This window comes from Ictidomys tridecemlineatus, chromosome 10 (assembly GCF_052094955.1).
Source record: "Ictidomys tridecemlineatus isolate mIctTri1 chromosome 10, mIctTri1.hap1, whole genome shotgun sequence".
NCBI lineage: Eukaryota > Metazoa > Chordata > Mammalia > Rodentia > Sciuridae > Ictidomys > Ictidomys tridecemlineatus.
The window spans coordinates 38,521,378-38,546,799 of NC_135486.1; the positions used below are offsets into that span (position 1 = coordinate 38,521,378).

At 44.4% G+C, this 25,422-nt stretch overlaps 1 protein-coding gene across 3 annotated transcripts in view; it reads right to left on the bottom strand.

Moving 5' to 3' along the window:
• Kcnh1 (potassium voltage-gated channel subfamily H member 1) overlaps positions 1 to 25,422 on the bottom strand; it is a 357,017-nt gene that overhangs the window by 194,199 nt on the left and 137,396 nt on the right. For all 3 annotated transcript variants that reach the window (XM_005329450.5, XM_005329451.4, XM_040278700.2), the window contains one exon: positions 22,053 to 22,482. In XM_005329450.5, the coding sequence (XP_005329507.1) occupies positions 22,053 to 22,482 (430 nt within the window). The remainder of the gene's footprint in view (positions 1 to 22,052; positions 22,483 to 25,422) is intronic.

The following is a 25,422-nucleotide window of genomic DNA, read 5'->3' on the forward strand; positions in this document are numbered from 1 at the left end:
TGAAGCAGTTCCCAAAATTGTCTGGGCAGGAGGGCACTTAGAAGTTCTTTTGTTTCTTTATTTCCAGCTAGAGACATCTTTGGACTGTTGAATCTAGGTAAGCCAAGATTATCGTTTCACTTTGAAAGGGCAAATAAGTTTTGTGAGGCCTGGTGGGCCAGGGGCGGCTGTGGGAGGTGTGAAGCGCTTGGGTTTATTCAGAGACTTTCTGAACAGGACTCTGGGCAGAGGCAGGAATAATAACTAGGGCAGTGGGTAGTGCTGATGGAGGATCCGTGTCATTAGCCACATTACAAATTCTAGTATGCAAACACTAGGCCAAGGTCACAATGGAGCTAAGATTATATGTGATTGGCTCACAGAACTGTCCTTCTATTGGACCAATGAAGGGGTCACGGTCATTTTTGTAGATTATGGTAGAGAACAGAGTCCCCATTCCTGAAGGTCTTTTTCATTTTAACCCCCATGGTGCCTTGTTCTCCACTATTCTCTTCCTCCTCCTCAACCTATTCAGATAGAAAGAGGCCCCTGCTCTAGTATTCTGTTATAGCCAATGCATAGCTCATACTATCTAGCAGAAAATAAAACACACACAAACCCATCCAAGACCTCTGATAACCGTACACACTTAATATTTTGATCTGAGATGTCACATGTCACTGACCTCTAGATATATCTCTGAGCCAAACGTCTCCCTTAGCCCTAGTCCAATAAGCCAATTCACACTTATATCTCTTGGATAGCTCAAACTCGACGTATTTGAACCCGAGCTCATGTTGGTATGCTTGCCCCATTTCCACACCTGGCTCACTTCCATTTACCCAGCTCCATGGAAGGCACTAGTATCATAAGCCCTTTCTCCCTAACCCTTCCACAGCCAACCTATTACCTTGTCCTATTGAGTCTGCCTCCAAAGTCCATCCTGGATCTTCCCACCTCTCTCCATGCCCATTACCACCACTACTGTCAGACCTCCCCTCAGCTCTCACCTGGGCAACCACATCCTCTTCACCCAACTCTCCGCCTCCAAGTTATTCTCCACAGGGCAGCAAGTGGTCATTTCAGAGAGAGATGTTTGGGATGGTGGGAAGAGGGAAAAACAAGACATGGGGAATCCAAATTAGGAGGCTCTTGCAGAACTCCCAAGAGTGTGTTGTGAACCAGGAACAAGGACATGTTAACAGGGGCCTAAAGAGTGTGAGACACCAGAGATCTCATGAAGGTAAGCTCTCCAGGGAAGAGATGGTACAAAAAGGATAAAGAGTCCCAAGGGCTGATGTTGGGGCTTAGTTGCTGAGCATATGATGGTGCTACCAAGAAGGTTAAGGAAGTCAAGAGAATGAGCTACTTTGGGGGTTTGTGTCAACTTCTTGATCCTGTGATAGAGGAGCCCTCACACTGTGCCTTATACCCGTTATGTTTTACATGAGGGGATCTGATAGTTACTTGGATGCTGAGCTACTTGGGGCTGGGATTGCATCTCCTGTGGCTTGGGATCCTTGGCCTTTGAAAGTCATGCCTCACTTTCAAAATACCTTTCTATGCCTCGTGTGCACAGCTTCATTCATTGTACCAGTCCAGCTCAGCTGACCTGGACCCTCTTGTCCTACTTACTGGCATTCCATCCATGTTTGTGAGTTACTTTGCTTAAATGCATCCTCTGCCCACAAAATGAGCCAATTCCAAACAGATAGGACCACTAACTCCTCTTCTGACTGCTTAAGGTTCATGGTATATATCCATTGGCCAGATGGACAGATGAGTGCTCATCCCTCATATTCAAAATTACCCTGAGCCTTCAGATGTACCACAAATAACACAGAGACTATGAATTAATCCCTGCTTTACCAGTAATGGCAGTAATAAACCTTGGAGGAGCAGGCTACCATCAACATGATATTTTCAGAAGTCTGCTCATAAAATTGTAGGAGATATTTCTTCTTGAAAGTTCCTTTTCATTCTCTAAACTCCTGTGGCTCTTTATCCAGAGACTTTCTGCAGCATTCATCATGCCAATTTTGCTTTGGAGTCATTTACTAGACCATTAGATTATAAACTCTTTAAGGACAGGCTCTCAGAATGATTCATCTCTGGGTCCCCCACAGCCTGGCCCAACTCTGGGAACAGGACTCCATTCATATATGATTAATGAATGTATGAAAAAAGCACAGTCCACAAACACAGCTCTGTGCATTTTAAAACCTCAGTGATGCTTAGAGGCTTGGAAGGAATGTTGCCAGATAAAGACAAAATAATACTATAAGACAAATAAAAATGGTCAAGAGGCATGCACCTCAGAGAGAGGGTCCTGGGTCTCCCTCTGCCAATGACCCCGAGTCTGGGTGGTTCTACAGAGGACTCTTGCAAAGCCCTCCAAAGGCCAGGGTCCTCTCCCCCAACTTCTGATCTATGGAGACAGGGACCCCTAATTTGACTTCCCGTATATTAGAGTGAAACCATTTCTCAGACGAACACCCAAAAAAAAGTAATCAAAGAAGGGAGAGAGCAGAATGTTTGCGACTGAAGGAACCAGGGTCCCAAACCAGGCCTTCAAGACATGTCCTGTCCACCATCTGTTAGGTTCTCAAGACAGACACTTCTGCTCCTCTCTGGCTCACAAAAAGGTCTCAGCAGCCCACAGGATGGGGGGGGGGGCTAAAGTCAGAACCAAGCATTCTGATCAGATCTTTTTGTGGGCTCCCCAGTCTGGAAAAGCTGGAAGGGCATTTCAGCAAGGCTGTTTAACTGGGGCAGGCAGATGCACAACCCCCTTCACCCTACCCCACCTACCCTTCTCCCTAAGCTCCAAGAGAATTCTAAAGTAGACATAACCATTTCTATTTCTAGTGACTTTAAGGAAGCTCCAAGTTTGGGCACTGGGGCTGTGGGTAGGAGCGGGTGGGGACGAATCGGACCAAGAGTTTTTCAAAACAAATTGCACCCACTGATACTTTTAGCTCCACCAACAGCAGCCCCTGAGTCATACAGAAGATCAAGAAGGGAGGAGCCTCTTTCTCCTGGAGCAGTTTCCTCCACAAGTAACAGGGGCAAGAGGCTCCATGACAGACTGGTTCAGAGCCACAGAACTGAACACCGTCTCCATCGTCAGGGGAGAGACTGAGACCAAAGCAGCAAGGGCCAAAACCTGGCTGAGAGGAGAGGGAGGATGGTGCCTGCAGAACCCCGTGAAGCCGCTGGGCAATAATTCTGCAGCTCAGAATGGAGACCCTGGGCAATTCAGGAAAAGAAGAGTGAGAGACTGTCCCGGACAAAGTGGGGAAAGGAAGGTGAAAAGCCAGCAGAAGGGAGGGCCCTGCTTGGAGATCAGGAAGTGTGCGAGGCTGCTTTCCATCCCAGTGACAAAATAACCGTCAATCAACTCAAAAGGAGGAAGGGTTTACCTGGGCTGTCTCAAAGGTTTCAGTCCAGGGCTACTCAGCCCTGCTGCTTTGGGGCTGTGGCAGTGCAGCGCATCATGGTGAGAGCACATGGCAGAGGAGGCTTATTCACCATGAGACAGCTAGGAAGTTAACAAAAAAGAAAAAAGAGACAAACAGGAAGGTGTAGAAGTCCCAATATCCCCTTCAAGTCCCAATATCACAGCCCTAGTGACCTCACTTCCTTCCCCTAGGTGCCATCTCATAAGGGTTCTATGGTCTCCCAATAGTGCTCCAGGACTTTAACACAAGAACTTTGGGCAACATTTAAGATCCAAACTATAACAGGCAGGTTTAGTGTGGTCATTCCCATGGGGAGGAAGAAGGGAGGTTCTCGTGTGGAGGAAGAGGAGGATGGGGGCAAGGTGAGTAAGGAACACAAAGGTGAGCCCAGCCTGCAGCAAAGCCCTCAGAGCCCCCAAATAAAATAATCCTTCTTCTGAAGTTACTGCTTATCTGAGCACTTGGACCTCCAAATCTCCAGCCTTCGGAGAACAAAGGGAAGGTCCAAACCCCGCACTCCACAGCACTGAAGGCTGACTTTATTGTGTCCCTGGTTCAGACCCTGAGCTGTACCCTTTCCAAGGTGGTTCCAAGGGTAGGGTGAATGCAGGGGAGGCCACCATGGATCAACCCTGAGGAAACATCACCATAGACAAAGCAACAGATGGAGGGTAGGAGGGGAAAAAGCACCCCCCCACACACACCCTCACCAGCAGCAGGCAAAATATAACTGTGGTGATGGCTGGAGGGAAATTATTGGGATCTGACCAATTGTTCCTCTAGTCAAATAATTCCATCAGGACAGAGTGTTTCTTCCGTGTGCCCCCCGAGGAGCTCAAGCAAAGGGCACTGCATGAAAAAGACGATAAAGCTGGTGTTCTGCCGTTGACCGTGATATTTCTCTGCATGAGTAAACGTGGCCAAAAATACCATCAGGTGACCCCCTGGCCCTTGCACCTCTGTGCTCACAGTGGTGGTGGGAGAGAAGTGGCTCTGTTTGAGGTCTGAAAGGGAAGACTTGGCTTCAGGAGATGTGCTCATTCATCGTCACGGCTGGCCTGCCCGTCTGTTCCCCACGGTGGCTGCCCAGCCGCCCACAGACCCACCATATGGCAGAGAGTGGTGCTTTCGGGCATTGTTAAGAATGCTGCATCTACCTGCCCGGCTGGGAAGGAAGCCCACAGTGAAGTGGGCTCTCCATGGTGCAGTGACACATTATGTCCCCAACCCCAGGCAGGATGTTGCCAAAAGCTGTCCATCTACTTTTTAAATATTTCTGGAATTCCTCCAGTTCTTTCTGTCCTTGATACCACTGCTTCAGCTCACAGTACACTTTTTCCACTAAAATATACCAGAACTCCCTGCTGTTTCTACCCACCCCCCATTTCACTTTCCTCCAATTTCTACTATTCACATTCCCTGCTTAAAAATCTTTAGATACCTCCTCCTGCTCCCAGGAGAAAGTGCAAGCTCTTGAGCACACGTGTCCCTTCAAAAGTCACCACTACTTCCTGCTTGAGCCTTGATTCTTGCTAGTTGCTCTCATCCCCCATTTCAGCTCTGTAATCTCCTCTCATGCTCTTCTAATGCACCCCATCTTTGCTCTGCCTCCATCACCTCCCCTCCTCCTTCCATCTGGTTAACTTCTATTTTGTCTCCAGGTCACAATAATCATCCATTATTCCTTGGCCCCCCTAGGACTGGTTTGGGCAACTTTTCCCATTCTTCCCTTAGAAAACCATATTTGACTGTAACCTTATGTCTTCCCACACTGTATGAAAATCGTGTACTCTCCCTTTCTAGACTGCTGCCTCTTGGCAAGTTTTTCATTTCATTTATTCTCAGCATTTAGCAGCTCAATCTTTTGTTAAATGAATGAATAAAATATATTCAGCAACCACAGGGAGAAAATTGATAACCTCTCTGGGAGGATTTGGGAAGGACTGATGGCACCACAGGATTATGTCCGCATGTGGTGACAGTCCCCTGCTTTCCTATAGATGCACTGTTAGGAAGAAGATTTGTCTTTAATAATTCAGCAATATCCCTACCATCTATGCTAAGCATGGAGGGTGGATATAGTATTTCATTACATCAACAAATAGCAAAAAACTTTTTGCAGATATGCAGACGTGGAGTAAAAATGACTTATTTGCTACAATGTGCTTTGCACACTGTCGGCATTCAATAAACATTTAGAAAACAAGGAATACTATAACCAAGAAATTAACACCCCGCTCACCTTCCCGTTGGAATAACACCTCAAGTCAACTCCCATGGCTTTCCCCACTGAAGTCCTTCCGAGAAAGTCCTGGCCAAAAGTTATAGAGCAGATCTCAAAACTATCCCCATCTGTCTGTATCCCAGGAAGACAGAAGTGAAAGTGATTTTTCTCATTTCTGGGTGATGAAACACAGAGGCACAGAAAAAGCAAAATTGCTCTTTGTGGGCAGACACAGAACATAATAAACAAACAATAAATGGGCTAAGGAACTGAACAGACACTTCACATAATATAATTGTTCAATAAATATATGAAAAAATGTTCAACATCTCTAGCAATTTGAGAAATGCAAATCAAAACTGAGATTTCATCTCACTTTAGTCAGAATGATAATTATCAAGAATACAAGCAATAAGTGTTGGCAAGAATGTGGTGAGAAAGGCACACTCATACATTGCTGGTGGGACTGCAAATTGGTGCAACCACTCTGGAAAGCCATATGGAGATTCCTCAGAAAATTTGGAACAGAACCACCATTTGACCCAGCTATCCCACTCCTCGGTCTATACCCAAAGGACTTAAAATCAGCATACCTCAGTGACTTAGCCACATCAATGTTTATAGGAGCTCAATTCACAATAGCTAAACTATGGAACCAACCGAGATGCCCTTCAACAGTTGAATGGATGAAGAAAACGTGGTATATATACACAATTGAATATTACTGAGCCTTAAAGAAGAATAAAATTATGGCATTTGCAGGTAAATAGATAGAACTGGAGACTCTCATGCCAAGTGAAATAAGCCAAAAAAGCAAAGGCCAAATGTTTTCTCTGATAAGTGGATGCTGATCCATAATGGAGGAGGAGGGGATAGGGAAGAATGGAGGGACTTTGGATTTGGCAGAGGTGTGGGGGGATGGTAGAATGAGACAGACATTATTACCCTATCTATATACACGTATGACTATACTACAGTGTGACTCTGCACCTCGTATATCCAGAGGAAGAAGTTGTGCTCCATTTGTGTACAATATGTCAAAATGCATTCTACTGTCATGTGTAACTAATTTTAAAAAAAGAAAAAGAACTGACCCCTCTCCAAATGCTTGCTGTCTCCTTCCTATCCCCACCCTGAGAGAGCACAGCCACACCAAGCACAATGACCTCCAAGGACAGTGTGCTGCAGAGGCATGTAAAGGGCAATACATTGTACCTTAGTCATTCTCCAATGATTGTATGATTTCTTTAAGTCCCTGTCAAGGAAGTGTGTACTGATAAGTCCAACCTGTGGCCTCCTAGCAGACAGCGCAATGCAACACAGGTACTTGTCTCACTAATATGCATAATTAAGGTCATTAAGTTATAAATGTGAGCACATTCAACTGGAGAATGAATAACAATGTAAATACTTTGCAAGGAGAGGATTCAAGGAGAAAGCAGCAGCAGAAAGAGCCCCACAAGGAGACCAGCTCATCAGAAGCCTCTATCATAACAGAAAAGCAGAGTATCCTTTTTGGACTTCTGACCCTGCGGAGGCCATAAGCTTGCACCCCAGCCCCCCCCCCCCCCGCCCCCAATCCCTGCAGCAGAACCTCCATCTCCAGAGGGTTAGAAGGTGGTGAGGAGAGTGAATACACTCAGTGGAGGATGTGGAGAAATTCTCTTTGAGGTAAAGGATGCCTGCATTTCATGACAAAAGGAGGTGGTGCTGGAGCCAAGGCTTCGTGAGGGATGGCCACCTTCTTGTACTTCATGGGCTCCACACCAATTTTGAAAGAAGGAGTGGGGTCATGCAACTTCTAGACAGTGCTCACCACACAACACCTGCATCTCCGTCTGGGCTGGGGGACAGGAAGAAAGAGGAAGTGGAGTGATAACAGTTATTTATTCAGCACATATTATGTGTCAGGCGCCTGCCAGGGGTTTCACAGACATCAGGAAAGAGCTTTACAGCCATGCTGCTAGGCAGATATCATCATCTCCATCTTACAGATGGGGAAGCTGGAGCTCAGAAGGTAGCACCTGGCTTTGGGAATTTTCCAGAGTTATACAGATAATAAGAAGTAAAGAGAACACAAAGAGAACGGAGATCATCTCTAACCGCCTGTTTTCATCAGAGGGTCTACCCACCTCACTCTGTCACAATTCCCTATACCATCAGAGGTGGGAGCATGAGCCACCTCTGAACTGCAGGGGTTAGGACACAGGGAGGCCTGCAGCACAGAGCTGGGATCTATGTACTGCAGCTCCTTCTCTTCCTAGATAATTAGATTCTGGCCTCCAATCATCTATGCTTCAGTTTTCTTACTGTAAAATAGGGATGATAATAGTATGAGTTACTCTTACATATGAGTTAAGAGTGTGTGGCCTTAGTGAATGTACAACACATCTTAATATCATTAATGCCACCATTACTAATCCTAATACAAAAGCATGACATCTGGGCACTGCTGAGCTTCGATACAGACAGAAGCTAATTCTCCTCCCTGAGTCTGATCAGGATTGGAGTGTCTCTCCTGTAGATACCTCCAGAGCCCCGCGTTGGTTCCATATGGGAAGTTGTTTGAACTCGATTCTTGACACACAGCCCCAACTCCAGGGGACGGAGACAACCGCCCACGATGAACTGTTCACATTGACAGTTTAGAGCAGGAGAGTTCTGTGCGAGTGCTGCGTCTCTCATCTCAGTGAGGAAAGAATGGGGAGGAACAGGCCTTGTTCCCAGTGGGGTTCCCAAAGGGGCAGCAGTGGGCTGCCAAAGGAACACTTCTGAGGACTCGGGTGTGAGTTCTAGTTCTTCTACTTAGTAGTCCTGTCATGTCAGGAAAGTCAGCCAACCGCTGAGCCTCACTTCAGCTGTGTTACTATGAAAATTGAGGGGCAGAGAGTGGATGAAACACTCTGCTTGCTCAAAGCAGTGTATCAGGTTTTACATGCTTCCTAAATCCAACCCATTCAGCCCAGCGGAAGGCCTTGCTTCTCTCACATCAGACCTCACAGGCACACTGCTGCTCTCCCTCTTTCACTAGTTGGTTTCAGGGTCTCTGGGGAGAGGCTGGTTGAAGGGGCAAAGAGGTGACAAATGAAGTCAGGCCTGAATGCCCAGAATTCATCATTCCATTTTCGGCCAGCTAGGAGGGAAAGGTCATTATGCGACTTTACGCGAGTCTTCTCCCTGCCCCAAACCTCATGTTCAGTTTCTAAGGACTGAGATAAGAAACCACCAGGTTTCTGGGGCCTCAAGGAAAAGCAGGTTCATGACTCCATATGGGAAAAGCAACAGCCATGCCCGACTGTCAGGGCGTCATGGCAGATGGAAAGCCAGAGGAGCTGGCAGGAGGCTGTGGGATCAGAGATCACTGTTAAACACAGCATGGCTTCTCCCAGACTCTGCCCACACCTTTAATTCTTAGGAGCACCCATTGGGGAGTGGTACTTATTGGCATTCCACACAATAGCCTTGGCTCTAGCTTTCAGGAATATATCAGAAAAATTAAGAGATATTCATAACCATTTCTTACGTCTTCTTTACAACTTGGACATGAGATACTTGATGGGTAAAAATTTTTTTTAAATGTCAAAGTTTTGCATCCATAAGAAAGTCGAGGATTTATGAATTATACATCTAATAATTCAGTGCTTTCTCTCATGTTCACTCTGATTCTCTGATACATTCAGCAAGTCCCACCCTCCAAATTTCTGAAGTGAGTGGAGAGGAAGGGTGGGTCTAGAGCAGGCCCTGCTTTTATATGATATGATGTGAAGACACAATGAAATTGGGCCAGAACACTTCAAAACAGTGCCATGCTCCCCTCAAAGTCATGGGTGACTCGAGGTTGGGGAGGTCATAACCAAGAAGGTAGATCAAAGATCTAAATCTCTAAGTAATGACACTAAAAGCACAAGCAACAAAAGAAACTGAACTTCTTCAAAATTTCAAACGTCTGTGCCTCAGAAGACACCATTAAGAAAGTGCATAGGCAATCCACCCACAGAATGGAAGAAAATGCTTGCAAATCATATATCTGACAATCAAATAATCATAAGAATAAAGTTAAAACTATGACTTGGTTGATGCTATATGCAAGTACAGAGAAGCAAAAAAAGGCTAAAATTTATTTAATGAGAGGCCCCAGGAACCACTCAGATAAGAGTGGTTTGTGGGAATTAATGGCCACTTCACAGGATTATACCTTCATGTGGTTAGGGAACAAAAGCCCTGCGTAAGTGCCAAGAAGTTGTACCCAGTGGGGAAGAGCCCACTCTACAGGGAACCATGGAGTTGGGCCCACAGAGCCAGTTGCCAAAGCAGAGGATGGTAGAAATGTGGTTTTCCTGTGCATAGATACTTGTTCCTTTGCTAGGAACTTTGTCACTGGCTGAGATTCTGTGAGAGGCTCAGGGAAGGAAGAGTGAGTATAGTATTGAAAATGGCATCTATTGGGCCCAAACTCAAGTCAGGGACTATGAAAAAGGACCACAAATAAGGAATCAAAGCAAACGAAAGATGTGTTCTATCACCAGTAGCATGATGGGATGCTGTCTGCTCCAGGGCCAGAGCTCAGCACAGGTGGAAGAAGACATTTAACCACACATTGGGCAAAGTACAGAGGTTCTGCACGTCACTGTGAGTCACATGAGAGGAATAACATTGGCATTTTGAAGGAGAGAATGATCCCTCCCAGCAGAATAGGATCATAGTGCAACTGAGGAGCCACATGGTATGTGTCAGGAATGGCCAAGAATGGAGACAAGATGCTACCCCGTGGAAGAACAGGCAGCTTTGATCCCCGTCAAGTCAACCTAAGACCATTGATAACTTCTTAAACCATGAGTGGGGTTTTAATGATCTTGCCGTTTTGTTCCTGCTACTATGTCTCCATTCCATGTCTGTGTTCCCAGATGGGTGAAGTGAAGGAAAATAAGAGACACGTTTGGATAATGTCAGGTCATGTAGTTGGGTGCAAAAAAGCCAACTGCAGAAGCAGAGAACACTAGGAAAATGATTCACAGGACAACCCATAAAATGATTTTGAGGTTCTCAATCCCAAAGCTTTGCGAGCGCCCATCAGACTACTGGAGATCTGGTTAATTATCTCAGAAAAAGAATGTCTGATTACTCATCTGTCCACACACCATTGCTAAGTGGTTGGCACCTAGCAAGTTTGATCAGTATTTGCGGAAGGAAGAGAGGGAAGTGGAGACAAAAGGCTTTAAACCACACATTCTGTGATCCCGAAAGGCCTCTGCTCTGAAACCCTGCCTCCCTTTCACTTGTTAAGCAGCTGGATTCTAGCCAAGGCCTCCTGCGCCTGCATGTGATCACAGCTCAGAGTAATTAAACACCTGAGCTTCCCAGGAGGGATAGAATCAAAAAGGCAGCCAGGGGAGAACCTGTGGCTTCTGTGTGTTCTCCGCCTTCCTGCTTGCAGGGCTTGGCCCTGTGGGCAGCTCCATGGTCCAACAGCCCCAGTCACTGTGTTCTCTGCAGGACTGTGGTCAGGCTGCTGTCCTCTGCTAATTTGCACACTTGGGAACTGGGATGGAGCTCAGCGGTAAGCGCTTGCCTATCATGTATAAAATAATAATAATAATTTGCCCATTTGGACATGGCTTTGTAAGGATCCCTTAGAGTTCACTGTAATTTCTTCAATGGTGCCCTCTGTTGCCCTCATGTCAAACCTGGAGACCTCTAAGCAGGGGGTCCAGGCCTTCAGTGATGCAGTCACGATCAAGAAGGAATACCATCTCTGGCTCTGCCACCCCCACTCTAGCCCAGCCCCTTGTCTCATAGCCTTTCCCCTAAAGGGAAAAAAAGGGCCGTCCTTGTGACCATCTGACCAAGGTTAGCCTGCAAGCAGGTGTACCTGTAGTTCTGCAGAGCTCACTGGTGATTTTTCAAATATTTGATTTTCTTTCAAAGCCTCCTCCTCTTTCATTTTTGCTCTTCCTACCAAGACCTCTCTCCCTGCCAAGCTTTCTTGAGGCAACGGTGGGTTTTTTATCACCACATAGCTATGATTCAGAGCCAGACCTCTAGCTGATGACAGCTAAAATTATTCTCTCACACGCATGCACAGAGGACCACAATGGGGAAAAGTGAAAATGGAAACATTTTGTGAGTCTGCACAGTCACTGTCAGGCGAGGATTTATGGAGTTGGCCCCATGAGTGCTTCATTTTGCAGCGTCCTTGCCACAAGACTGTCTTCTTGATGCTTACTCCACATGCAATGAAGCTTGTGTTATACAAAGCTCTGTGCTGTCCCTAAGCCTTGTTACTATCTTTGCACATGACAACTCTTTACCTTCAAACCCTCACCCAACACCTCTCAAAGTCCTTGGGAGAACTGTTAAAGGAGTCAATCAAATTAATGAGCAAACACCACAAACAAAAGGTGATGGAAAAAAAAAAAAACAGGGCATCAATGTCAAGTAGCAGGCCATCTGTGGCTCTGGCCTGGATGCCTGGCAGTAACAAATGTTCTGAGAAGGAACAGCCTTTACCTTCAGAGGTGCCCCTGAAAGCACATCTTTCCCATTAACAGATATAGAAACAGGCTCCGGGACTGAGCAGTTCGTTCACCTGACTGTTGAGTCACAGAGCACAATTCACACCCGTGCTTCTCTGCTTTGCTCCCATGGACTTTCCATGGTCTGTGATTACAGAAATGGAAATCCTTACTCCTGACCTCACCTCAGCCGTCTATGCAGTTTGACTGGTTTTGTTGGCAGTAGAGATGGCTTCCATAAATCCTCTTCCTCATCTGGTCAGTTTCCTCCTGGGGAGCATCAATTGAAAGGGGGGACTGGCTAGGAGAGGGGTCAATCTTTGATGAAAACAAGCCGACCAATATTATAAATTGTGGCTCTGTTGGTCCTATTAAACTGAGTGATAAAATCCCCAAATCTTGAAGATGAAAAGTAAAGCGTGCTTCCCAGTGACTCTTCTAAATGAAAGACTATAAGATTGAGATCTGGGTCTTCCAAAAGAAGAAAAGAAAATAGCAAATTGGTCTTACTGTGGCACTTGTCCCTTGTCATATGATAGAGGGTCCACAGTTGGTCTCCAAGCAGTAGCCCACTGTAGGAAGAAGTCTACAGGACTGATAAGCCAGGAAGCTCAAAGCAGGTGCTCGGCGGTTTGATCAGCACATCTTACTTTCTTCTAACTACTTGGCAGAAAGGAAGTGGGGATGGTTTTCTCTGCTACCTTTGGGCCCAGAGACATCCTCATTCCTGCTGATAACTGGGGATGCAGCACAGACTGGTAGAAAGTTGATGAGCTCAGGGGTCAGAAATCTAGGCTTGCACTCTGGCCCCATCATTCACAGGAACATTGACTCGGGGAAAGATAATTGACCTCTCTGCTCTTCAGTTCCTCACCTATAAAACTGGGATAACCCCTCCAACACAGGGGTGTTAGAGTTGAATGAGAAAGTGTTCTGCACACTCTGTAGGTTCCACCCTCCATCAGCCGTAATGCTATTCCTACCTACTCATCTGTGAGAGTGATGCGAATCCTATACATTATTCACTAGACAAATAAAATCTTTTGTGATGCCTTCCTGGAAGTCTGAAAGCTTATTCCACAAACATTTAGTGCTCTCCAGCTTCACGTGGTTTTTTCCTGTTTGCATCTGCATTTCCCAAACCAGATTGTAAGCAAAAAGAGAAAGGAATTATATCTTGTTTTTTCTCCCTTCCTCCATGCCTTTACTACTTATTGAGCTCACGGTGAACCATGTACAGCACTGGTTCACGTGGCCCCATGGAGTCCAGCTCCGGGGAACATGTCAGGGAGGCTCTCTATGCCCCGCCCAGGCTCTTTTCTAATAGTTGGAGTATGTACTCCCCGATCTCTTCCTTCTCCTCTGACTGGGGGAGGGGTCTCCTGCACATGTCCCCCTAACAACCATCCTCTCCTTCATGGAGACACATCTCACCTATTAACCCACTCACTGTTCCATCCTCAGTGCTCACTCATGCCTGGTACGTGGGCGGCACTCAGATAACTCAGGTAAACTGTTGATTGAGATTCTGGAGAACTGCAGGTAAATTCAACAGTTTTTTTCTCAGGGACCAGACTGGTTCATGTGCTTTTAGAAATCATGTCCCTAAGCAGGCACAGAGGCATACACTTTTAATTCCTATGACTTGGGAGGTTGAGGCAAGAGGACCACAAGTTTGAGTCCAGCCTCTACAATTTACCAAGACCCTGTCTCAATATGAACAAGGGCGGGGGACATAGCTGAATGGTAGAGTTCTCTGAGCCCAGTCCCTAGTATGGAAAAAGAAAAAAAAAAAAAAAATGATGTCCCCGATCAGGTTTCCTTTTTCCTCCAATTTTGAAGACGGGAAAGTTTCTCTCCTGTCTGACTTCTCTTTAGCTGTCTGTTTTTGTTCGACTGTCAGTTGAGAACCACAATAAATGCTTGCCAAAAAACAGCTGAAGAGCTGAGAACTGTGATTCATCAAGTTCCGTTGATGAAAGTAGGATGGAGACTTTAGCCACTCTTGGCCCACATTTTCACCCCTTCCCATCAGAGTTTAAGGGCATCCCAAGAAGGGAGAAGCTCCTAAGATCCAGTGGCAGAGCCTGTGGTCTCTGGCTACCCACACCAATTGCCACCACAGTGACCTCTAAGAACAAGAGCACTGAGCTGGGAAAGATGAGCCCAGATCCACTTCTTCCTAGCTGTGTGGCCTTTGTCCATTCACACCAGTCAGTAAAATGGGGGAATATCCCCTGCCCAAAGAGTACTATGCATTTTAAAGGAGGTAAATAGAAACAACTGGGTTGTAACATCTGTTTACACATTTTAATGTAATGGAAATTTGAAAAGGAAAGGGATTTTGCAAATAACACAGGTACCTGTGATGTCAGAGACAATACACCTCATCACTTGTATGCCACCATCAGAGCTTCCTAACATCCAAAGCTTGTAAATTCCTTCCTTCACCCAGTGCAGTAATCCCGCTACAAACAAGGGTGATGTCTTCCTATAGCTCATGCAATCAGATTTTTTTCACCATAATTGTAATCCAAAATAATAGAACTATCTCCCAGGAAAAGCAATGCCTCCCTGCTGTCTCTCCACAGCCCTCTCCCTTCACTCCCAGCTTCTCCACCCCTCCTGCACCCAACATGCACATCACAAAGAACATTTTTTTCCAACTGCCACATCCCGAAATAATCAGTAAGGGAAGCGACAGCATGAAGACAGATGAAACTGGGGTGAAAACCCAGTTCGTGCCCCTCTTAAACTGCAATCTGGGAAAAGTCCTTTTGTGTCTCTGAACTCAGTTCTCTCACCTGTAAAACAGGGAGAAGAAAACTTATCTGCAGTTAGGGTTGTTGGGTAGTGAAAATTAACACCCAGCAGTCTCTGGTGCTAGTTCAGGACTGTTTCTAGTCCCTTCTCTCCTCTTTAGGGGGAGCTCTCCTATCACTCTCAGTATCCTGTCATTCCCAGTGAAAATCCTGCTAGTCAGGCCTGGACAGCGACAGACACCTGAGGTGCCTCCCCAGCCATATGACACAACCTCTCACTAAGAACTTCTCCTAATCTGCTCTGCTCTCATACTGTTTTCAAAGTATTTATTTATTGTTTTGGTACTAGGGAGTGAACCCAGGGACACTTTACCACTGAGCTACATCCCCAATCTCCCTACATTACTGAGAATTTCGCCAAGTAGCTCAGGCTGGCCTCCAACTTGCAATCTTCCTGCCTCAGCCTCCCAAGTCACATGATTACAGGTGTGTGCCACCAAGCCCGGCCATTTTTTTTTTAATGCTTCATATCTTTGGAACATCAAATCCAGCTATATTTAATGACCTGCACATAAATACTAAAACACATCTTATATTTTATGCAAGTTCAAGTTCTCTTAGATTGTACCTACAGGACTAAAATGGTTAAGAAACATCATTGTGGAGCCTTATAAATGTGCTCAAGAGATGAAACAGAGCAGGGACAGCACTGCTGTTGCTTGAAAGCACTGTTGGGTGCTTTGTGTCATCCTATTTTTCATCCCCAAATGGTACCTCCGTATTCAGCTGGGCAAGTACCAAAGGTCAAAGCACTAATCAGGGGGTAGATTTTACAAGGCAACAACAACTGATGGGTAACAAAGCCATCCTCATTCCCACAATCTTTCAGAATGTGCCTAGGCACAAAAGAGAAGAGGAAGATCTGGGGGTCTAGAGTCTCACTGGAGCTGGATGAAATATAAATCAGGTGAGAAAAGTAACTATGATATCATGAGAATGTTCATAAAGAAGTAGCACAGGGCCCGTCAACACAATAAAAGCTTAATAAAACCAAGGGACATGGTGGGAGTATCCAGGATTAGTTTTCTGGAGGAGAGGAAGAAGGGATGTGGAAGACAGAAGGTAGTCCAAGTTTGTGCCAAAGATGGGGACATCAACTGAAATGCACCATGGCAGGCAAAACTTTTTAAAAAAGAAAAAAAATGGTTCTAGAGGAAAAACAAGCTGATTTGCTGGCTAGAAAAGAACTCCAAGAATAAATGAGAAATGAGTGCTAATTTCTCTCAGAATTCTGAACACTGCCCCATTTCCAAAAATAAACAAACCAAAAATGAAATCAAATAGCATTCCCCTGCTCCTGAGAACTGCAATTATTATTTTTTTTTCCTAAGGAAAGAAAAAAATTAACTGGGAAGAGCAATTATTGTCATTAAAGACACTAAAAAATCATGACCTTTTCAACTCTCAACGTAAAATTATCATCTTTTCAAACAGCTGTCATACGCCATTATTTCATTTTTACTTCCCACCCAGTAAGATGGTCAGGATAGCCTCTTGCCTTCAGTCCACCAAAGCTAAAGGGTGGAGTAGACCTAGAACTTGGGTCAAAGTCTCTCCACTAACTCCAAAACCGTGTGCCTGGTGGGGGGCTTCATGTATTGCTGGTATCAACTGAGGACAGATGAGGAGGAGGAGAGCTGAGGCAGACACTGTTGGCTACCTACCAGCATCTGTTCTCCTTTCTAAATTACTGTACTTCTACCTGGGCACATGACCACCCAAAATAAAGCCCCCATTTCCCAGCCTGCTTTGCAATGAGATGTGGCCATGTGACCCAGTTCCAGCCTATAAGATGTGAACAAAACGAACAACCAACTTCCTAGTCTTGTTCTTCAAGAGAAGGCATGTGGCCAGGCTTCCCTTTCCCCTTCTACTTTCTGGAAAAGAAGGGGGGGAAAAAAGAACATATGGCTGAAGCTGGAACAGCCATATGGGATCCCAATATGGAATTCGTGTGTGAATACAGCAGAGAAGGCAGGGCTTCTGAAGACTGTAAGGAATCCAGATGAAGCTTAAACTTTTAGGAAACATTTTAGGTCTGTTTAGAGGCAAAAACCAATCTCCCATAATAAAGCTCTCTCGATAGCCCTGAAGACCCCCTTCCAAAATTCCAGAGCCTTCTCAATTATTCAGAATCAATAAGCCAATTACTATTTAACTAAGAGTCCATAAAGTGTTTGAAGTCTTCTAAGAGCATTCTTACATTTCCTCTTTCCTGGGAGTTGTGACCCACGTCATTTTAGAAAAACTAGTACCTAACGCAAGAAGGGATATTCAGCAAAGGCGAGGTGGAAAGAAATAAGAGATGTTTAAGTAAGGTCATTTAGTGGTGGGGGAAGCCCCGTATTTGATTGCAAGTGACAATCCAAGATGAAGAGCTTCATAAAGCACTCTGTTAGGCTATAAATGGGTGAAGTAGTGGGGTCAAACATCCAGAGGTGTAAGTTACTAATGTCCCTTCCCCCAGAAGAGAAGGTGATAAAAGGAAGCCATTAAGGGTGGGCCCTTTTGCTGTCTGGGTGCTCCCAGGCTTGGGGGTAGGTGACAGAAACATTCATCAGGATAGGATCTAGCCCAGCAGGTGGAAGAGAAGGAGCAGCTCTGCAGGACTGAGCAGATGTTCATCAGAGTCCCTTAGCACTGGCACTGAGCCAGGATTTTAAGGAGCCCAGGTGAGGGCAGAGTGGGAAGAAAGATGTGGATTCCAAGGGACAGGTTTTGTGCAGTGCTGAGGCAGGAGGCCACCCGTGAGGCCTGAGGGTGGAGAGTGTGTGGAGTGGGAGTGCAGTGTCTAGACCACCTGCCGTTATCAGAGGGAGAGGAATGAATGCAGCTTACTTGAAATGACAGGATGACAGCAATGACATTATGAGAAGAGAAGCAGAAAAGTGCAAGCGCATATTTAGAAAATGGCAACTGTCTCTTCACCATCAAGTTCTCCTGGGGAGCTGCCCAAGACAGCACCAGGTCTCTACCCAGACTGAGACCTCCAGATAAAGGGGCTCTTCCTCTGACCATTCTTCGTCCTTTGAGGGATCCTTCAAAGGTGGGGCAAGGCTCAGCCACATTGGATAAAGACTCTACTTCCAGACCTTTATCACTGACTGGTGGACCATAAGGGCCTGTCTTTGTTCCTCCCACCCACATCCACCACCAACCTGAAGACTCAGAGCAATAATTGTGAGGTAATCAGCTTGTGCCTGTTGAATAGGGGACAGTCTCTGTCAGATGTGTCTCAGGGTATAACACACAGGAGAGATTTATGTGGAAAAAAACGTAAGTCCATTCACCACATCCCAGGGTGACCACTGTAGACCATCACAGACCTATGACGGGAGGGCAGGAAGGCCAGAGCAAGGGCTATCTTGCCCCTGGTCAAGGCTAAGACCTAATACTGGGACTCAGAAATAAAACCAGACAGTTGGAGACACCACAGAACACCTACCCCCATGGCTAACTGCAAAAAATTATTTTAGCCAACAGTTTTCACCTCTTCCTAATGCAATTTTTTTTTAAATTAGAATTGAGCAAGGTGGACTAGCTTGCAAACATTTAGTTTTTTTTGTTTTTTGTTTTTGTTTTTTTAAGTTCCTGGCATCCTCTGGAGAATGAACCCAGTTGTAATGAGATGTTGACTGCAGTGAAGAGAAGCAAAAGAAAGCTTAGATAATCTATATTATGGCTAATACACTGTAACCAAATAGGCAAGACATACTATTATCAGGGCAAGTAAAATTCAAAGCACAGAGGGAAAAAAAATCACAATGTAACCACTATTTTAGAAGTCCACTGTTTTTTGTCTTTTTTCCACTTTGTAAAGGCTGCTGGGGTGACCTTGGATGGAGGCAGCACAGAGCCCAGGGTAAATGCAGGCTGCAACCAATATTCCCCATGGCTAGAGATCCCCATTCTGGTACAGTTCAGTGCCATGAGGAAGCAGGTACGTGTTCACATGTGTACACACAGGCAAAGCAAGATAGAAGAAGCCCGTAAACCCAACAAGACATCAGCAGTTGTCCTGAACAAAGGCTGTTGAGAATGTGAGTTTACAAGGATAATTACCACTCATTACACAGAGTGCAATAACTTTCTTGTTAGCACAAGAATTTGTCAGACGTGTGTCACATGAGAAGTGGAACAGCTGTAACCGTAAGTGACAGGTTGCTGAAAAATGGCTGGTTTCCTAAGCACCTGGTCCCCTGAGACTGTAACATAATCTTGTTCTTAAATTAAAATGACAACAACTACAAACAAGCATAGAAAAACTTTCCACTGCAGAAGCTGCTGGCTTGCTAAAGTTTACAGAGAGAATTTTCAATATGTCAGGGAGTAAACATGGAGAGGTAGTCAGAACCTGCCTTATTAAACTACTCCATCACATCCCAACATCTGCACTGTTACCCCATCACCTTCACAAGAGGGGTCTGGATCTGAATCCTCACTCTTGACCACAGCCCCACATCCTTGGGAAACTGTGTCAATTTCTCTGAGCGTCCATTTCCGTATAAAACAAAGATAATAATCTCTAATGTACAAAGTTGTCATAAGCAATAGAAACCACGGAGTGCCCTTAGCATAGTGCCTGACAAATAGCAGGAAACAGTGTTAAATAGCCCATGCTTAACTAAATGTCATGCATGGCTGCATAATGCAGAGTATTACCTGTGTATTACACTTTTTAAAAACATTAAGAAATGCAAATGTCACCTGACTCTGAGAAGGTGAGAAAAGACAAGAAGTGGTAATAATTGAGGTTCTCCCTGGATACCCAAGAAATTATGCTCTTCATAGAAGATTGGTTTGGGGAAGAAAAATAAATTGCTTATTCTGATTATATGCCACCAGAGCTGCTTTCTTCTAGGTAAGAAGTTGCAGAGAGATTGGTATTTGAAAGCCTTTGGGGGAGCCGTGAAACAGGGCCTATTTTCTAACTGAACACTTTCGGCAAATTCTCTGTAACAGATATAATGAGCTGTGCAAGGTGACAAAGTGTTTCATCTCCCCACTAAGAGAAGGAAATCTTTTTCCAAGCATACTGCATCTTGTTGATTACTGGATACTCCAAGGCTCATAAGAATGCCACCAGCAGGTGAGGGGTGTTGCTCAGTGGTAGAGCCCATGCTTAGCACGCACAAGGCCTTAAGCTGGATCCCAGCACTAATGGAGACACACACACACACACACACACACCCACCCACCCAAGACTGCGTCTGTTTCTTAGCCAGGGCTCACAGCTTTTAAGGCTGAAACCCTTTTAGAAGAGTAAAGGTCTTTAATTCTTTCCTACAACATGAGAAAGTACCTCAAGTTCTAATTAAACCAAAGCAATTAGCCACCCACAGATCCTTAACACTGCTTCCCATGGCCAGGCAATCATCTCTATTAAAACCCCTCTTAAAGTAAGGAGCAAACCCAAAGCTCCACTGGCAGACACTTCCTGCTTCCCACAATCCATTACCCCTTTAGACACATTCTGTAAATATGCTCGGGCAAACTCTGCCTGCACAGAGGGCTTTGATGAAAGGACTCCCTTAGACATGATGAGGCAGTTGCCAGAAAGGAGGTGACAAGCAGCAAATGTGACAATCTGGGTAACAAAATCCACTCCCAGAGTGGATGCTCCATCTCCGGTCAGCTGGATAAACTGAAGCCTCAGATTTTCTTCTGGTTGGTTTAACAGTTAATTTGTCAACTCCACCATAACAAAGCACAGCAAGCAAAAGCAGAACCAGAGCCCCCAAGTCCTTCAGTGTAACCAGAACATTGTCCAAACTGATGCTTCACTGGGGCTGTCCCCTCCCATGACCCAATCTGTCACTGAAGCATTGGCAGGGCGTGCCTGGTGGTTTCAGAGTGAGTCCAATCTGCTCAAGTTTGCCGTTTCTGGCCCACTTGGGGTCGTCCTACCCAAGACTCCCTTTAATGAAGGGACTTCATTGCTATCTGCAGCCCAAGGTGACTTTCATACTCCACAATAGGAATAGCTACACAATGGTCAGCGGGCTAGTTACTCAGATTTAAATACCTGCCACAAGAACTAGGGTTATTTTTCAGGTCAGGCATGTTACTCCATTAATCTCTCCCTTCTCAATTAAACAAGGACTTCCCCCACCCCTTTCTTTTACTTGTGTGGTTTTATTTTTGTTTTGTTGTTTTGAGTTGGAAAATTTGTCAACCATTAGCAGATATCCAAAATGTTGGTCTAGATTAGCATTGTCCAAAAGGAGTAAGATTTAAAAATTTTCCCAGGAGCCACACTTAAGAGGATAAAAAGATTATTATAGAATATTTCATTTAAGCTAATATATCAAAAGTATTATTCATTAAACATATAAACATCAAAGAATTAATGAGACATTTTATATTCTTTTTTCACATTCTTCTCATTCTATTGGGCTGTGTAGAACTAGAGCTATGTTCAAATTGACATGTATAACATAAGAATAATTAATTCCATATTGAATGTTAGAACTGGTTAAGAGTAGATTTCAAGAACTTTCACTGAATAAAAAAAGGTGAGTAACTAAGCAAGAAGATGAATATGTTAATTTGCTTCACTATGGTTCACTGTATATGGCAAAACATGTTATATACCTCTTATTAAGAAGAAAAATGTCTTGGGAAGATTTCTACAATTCACTGTTACAAGAAAATTTAAAGTATTCAAGTAACACGATCTCATTTTAACTTTATAAAAATTGGTATCTATGTGTTCAGATTTATACAGAAAGTAGTTTAAGGAAAGGCATCAAAAAGTTACAGTTATCTTTATCTGAGAGCTAGAATTATGGATAGTCCTCACATTCTACTTCATACTCTTATATTTTCTAAACTTTTTTCAGTGAGCATGTTTAATTATCATTAAAACTATAAAGCTAGTCTTTAAAAACAACACCACCAATAACAACAATAACAACAACAACAACAAAACTCTGTCCCTTATTTTAACTCTCTCCATCCTGCTGGCACAAGAGCCACTGCCCTATTTCCAGCTAACAGAAGGGATGGCCCAAAGTTACGTCCCACCCCGCCATCCCAGCACTGCCATACTTACAGCCAATCATCATGATAGCCACTGCAAAGATCTTCTCAATGTCTGTGGATGGGGCAATATTCCCAAAGCCCACGCTAGTGAGGCTGGTCATGGTGAAATACAACGAGGAGATGTAGACAGAGTTCTTGCTGGGACCACCTTCCCACTTCCCTGAGCCAGACCCATTAAACTGGTAAGGAGTGCCAATGTCCATTGCCAATTGGTACAGCCAGCTGTTGTTGCGGATCGTCTTGGTGTCCTCGTCAAAGATCTCATAGTCCCCAATGCTGTACCAAATGCAGGCCATCCAGTGTGCAGCCAGCCCAAACACACACACCAGCAGGACCAGCACGGCAGCTCCATATTCAATGTAGTGGTCCAACTTACGGGCTACCCGCCCTAGACGTAGCAGCCGAACAACTTTCAGAGAGCTGAAGAGGCTGCTGATGCCCTGTGAGAAGAGGAACACAGGGTCAGGATGGAAGATACGACCCCTCCCCTCCTCCCCACTTGGGCCATTATTTTAAGCATAGTGTATTTTCATGAGATACAATATTATGCAACCCTTAAAAATTAAAATCATAATTTTATTCCCAAGAGTATGGTATGGAGATTTCTCTTAACGTTTTCCTTCTTTCTTTAAAAAGCAAATTAATAGGAATTATGTTGTGCCAAAGTATACAAATAAAAGGGAGTATCTTTATATCATTACTTATTTTTAAACAAATTTTAAGGGTTGCACAACATTTGTATTTCACATTCCATTGTGCACAGGCATATAAATATGGGTTACAAAATGGTCAAACACACACAAAAAAATTTAACAGTCATTATTGCTGCATTGTCAGGTTATGAAATTACAGGTAATTTAAACATATTGGTATATATTTGTTAGACTTTTATACACTTATTTTCTATATCATGACTTTTATAATGAGTAAAAAGGTATTTATAAACCATGGAAATTTAAAATAAATTAAATAGCTGAGAAGGACTAAGATTGGTTTCTGAGAAAAGTTATAAATTCTTGAAAGACTGTCATTTCTTTCAGGTTAGGGGTTGTATAATCAAACACCATCTACTAAAACATTATCAACTGAGGAAACAGTGCTACAGGGAGACTCCTGGATTTAGCTGGTCAATCCTCTTCCCTTTTGAACTGGTGTTTATGAATCGCACCAGGCCAGGTCTGTTCAACAGCCTTCTATGAAAGTATGGTGGTGGTGAAAAAAGCCATCAGAGCAAAAATCTGGAAAAGGGCGATTGAGACCATATATACTGTAAATGTAGACCCTTCCATTACCTCTCGGTTCCCTTGTCTGGACAGTGAAGGGAATATACTACAAGGTTTCTTCTTCTTCTCCAAACACTAACATCCTCTCATCTCTAAAGGGAAATGAAACATATTACAGAAGCCATACCTACTCAAAAACCCCAAAACTCCTATTCTAAGGCAAATCCAAGATGTATACAAGGGAAAGTCCAACTTTTTCAAAGTTCCACTAAAAAAAAAATAAATAAGAAAACAGACTTTTCTTTAAGACTTTGTCCTCCTTTAAGTGGCAAAAATCCAAGGAAGGATGATGTCCTTCACCAAGAGGATTGAATGACTTTCTACCATCCTAAACACCAGACAGTTTCTAGGTCACTGCTATTCTCTCATTCACTGTCCTTTAATGACAACCTGTCCCCCACAAAGGTCAAGTTACATCACAGTCAAAAGGAAAACAGATAAATGCTTTCTGATGCATCTGTGTATTCTTACTCTCCAAGGCCATTTCCTCTCTCTGGGCACATAGTGAAATGACATTTCCCAGTCACCTTCCATCTGGGGGACCATGGGACAAGTTCCTACCAATGAAAAGTGAGATGATTTATGTGTCACTTGCAGGCAAAGGCATGCTTTCTCTTTCCCCCATCATGCCTTAGAGGTAAGGCTCATTATGACCTTGAAGCTACCTATTGAAGATGGTGGAATTACAGCCTGCAAGGAACCTAGATCCAGAAGGACTATGTGGAAGGCCCCTTCCCCCAATCCACTTGGATTATAATGTGGTGAACCAGAAGGAAACCTCTAAATAAGCCACTGAAACAGTATTAGCATTCTCCAACAAGCACAGAGCCCTTTTGTCATATGAACACAATCTCACGTAGCATAGCCTTGCCAATACAGACCAGAAATCAGGTTGCCGCAAAAAGTATTTTTGTTGAGGTGAGGGTGGGAGAGGTGGGATTTATTGCCCTTTAAAAAACAAAAACAAATACACACTGTTGTTGCCATAAAACTTAAAACTAATCATTTCTTATCCAACACAGAGCAAGAAACAGCTGGATGTAAGAATCAGAATGGATTTTTCTTGACCAAGGGAGTACGTCCTTAGGGTCAGCTACCTTGGCTAAGTTTACCACCAGTGTGTCCACTCTCCTTTCTATGGTCTCCTTTCCTTTTCCCTCCATGTGCTTTTCTCAAATTTCTACCATACAGAAAGGCTGAGAGGGGCTGAAGTGGTGGCTCAGTGGGAGAGCGCCTGCCTACCATGTGCACTAGGTTTGTTTCTCAGCACTGCATACAAATAAAGGTCCATTGACAATTAAAAATTATTTTTTTTTTTTTTAAAAGAGAAAGGCTGAGAAAATCCCTTCAGACGGATGAAGGTGAATGGGTATTCCCTCTCCAGAGGGCATTTGCATTGCCACAGAGGGGAAAACCTTAGGAAACCAACTTCCAGTAGTAGAATTACAAGTACCCACTGTCTAGATGGAGGAGATATTTTGGGAGGCAACTGAGCCTTTTTGATGACTCAGAAATCAAACGTCATGTAAGCAGCCACCTACCCTCCACCTCCTCCTAAGGCGGTCCCTGAAGTCATCTTTCAAAGCAGTTCAGCTCCGAAACAGAACTTGGCACAAGAGCAAAAACTGCCTTGTCATTTTTCTTCACCCCTATTCAACTCAGTGACGTTTCTGTCTTCCAGAATCCCTGAAGGAATGATCATCCTATCTCTCCTTGACCTTTCCCCTTGGCCACTCCCACTGCCTCTCAGAGATCCCATTCTGTGATGGTCCTTCATGGAAATAAATGAAGAGGCTCCCATCACTTTACCTCACCTCCTTCTAAATTCATCCCCCGTCCCTTCTCTGTCCCTTCCCAGTGACCACCTTGGTACCCAAAACCACTACTCAGAGGTCATGCTGTCCTCTAGCCACACCCTCCCGACACACAGAACATTCTACATTGTAGGTACACTAAGGCATCACTGCACCGGCTCAGACTAACCCCTTATCCCAGAATGCTTTGCTGTCCTGTTACTGCCAGCGAATACAAGTCATCCTACAAGCTTGTCACCAACTGCGCCCTGAAGCCTTCAGTGACTACCGTGTAGTCACATTC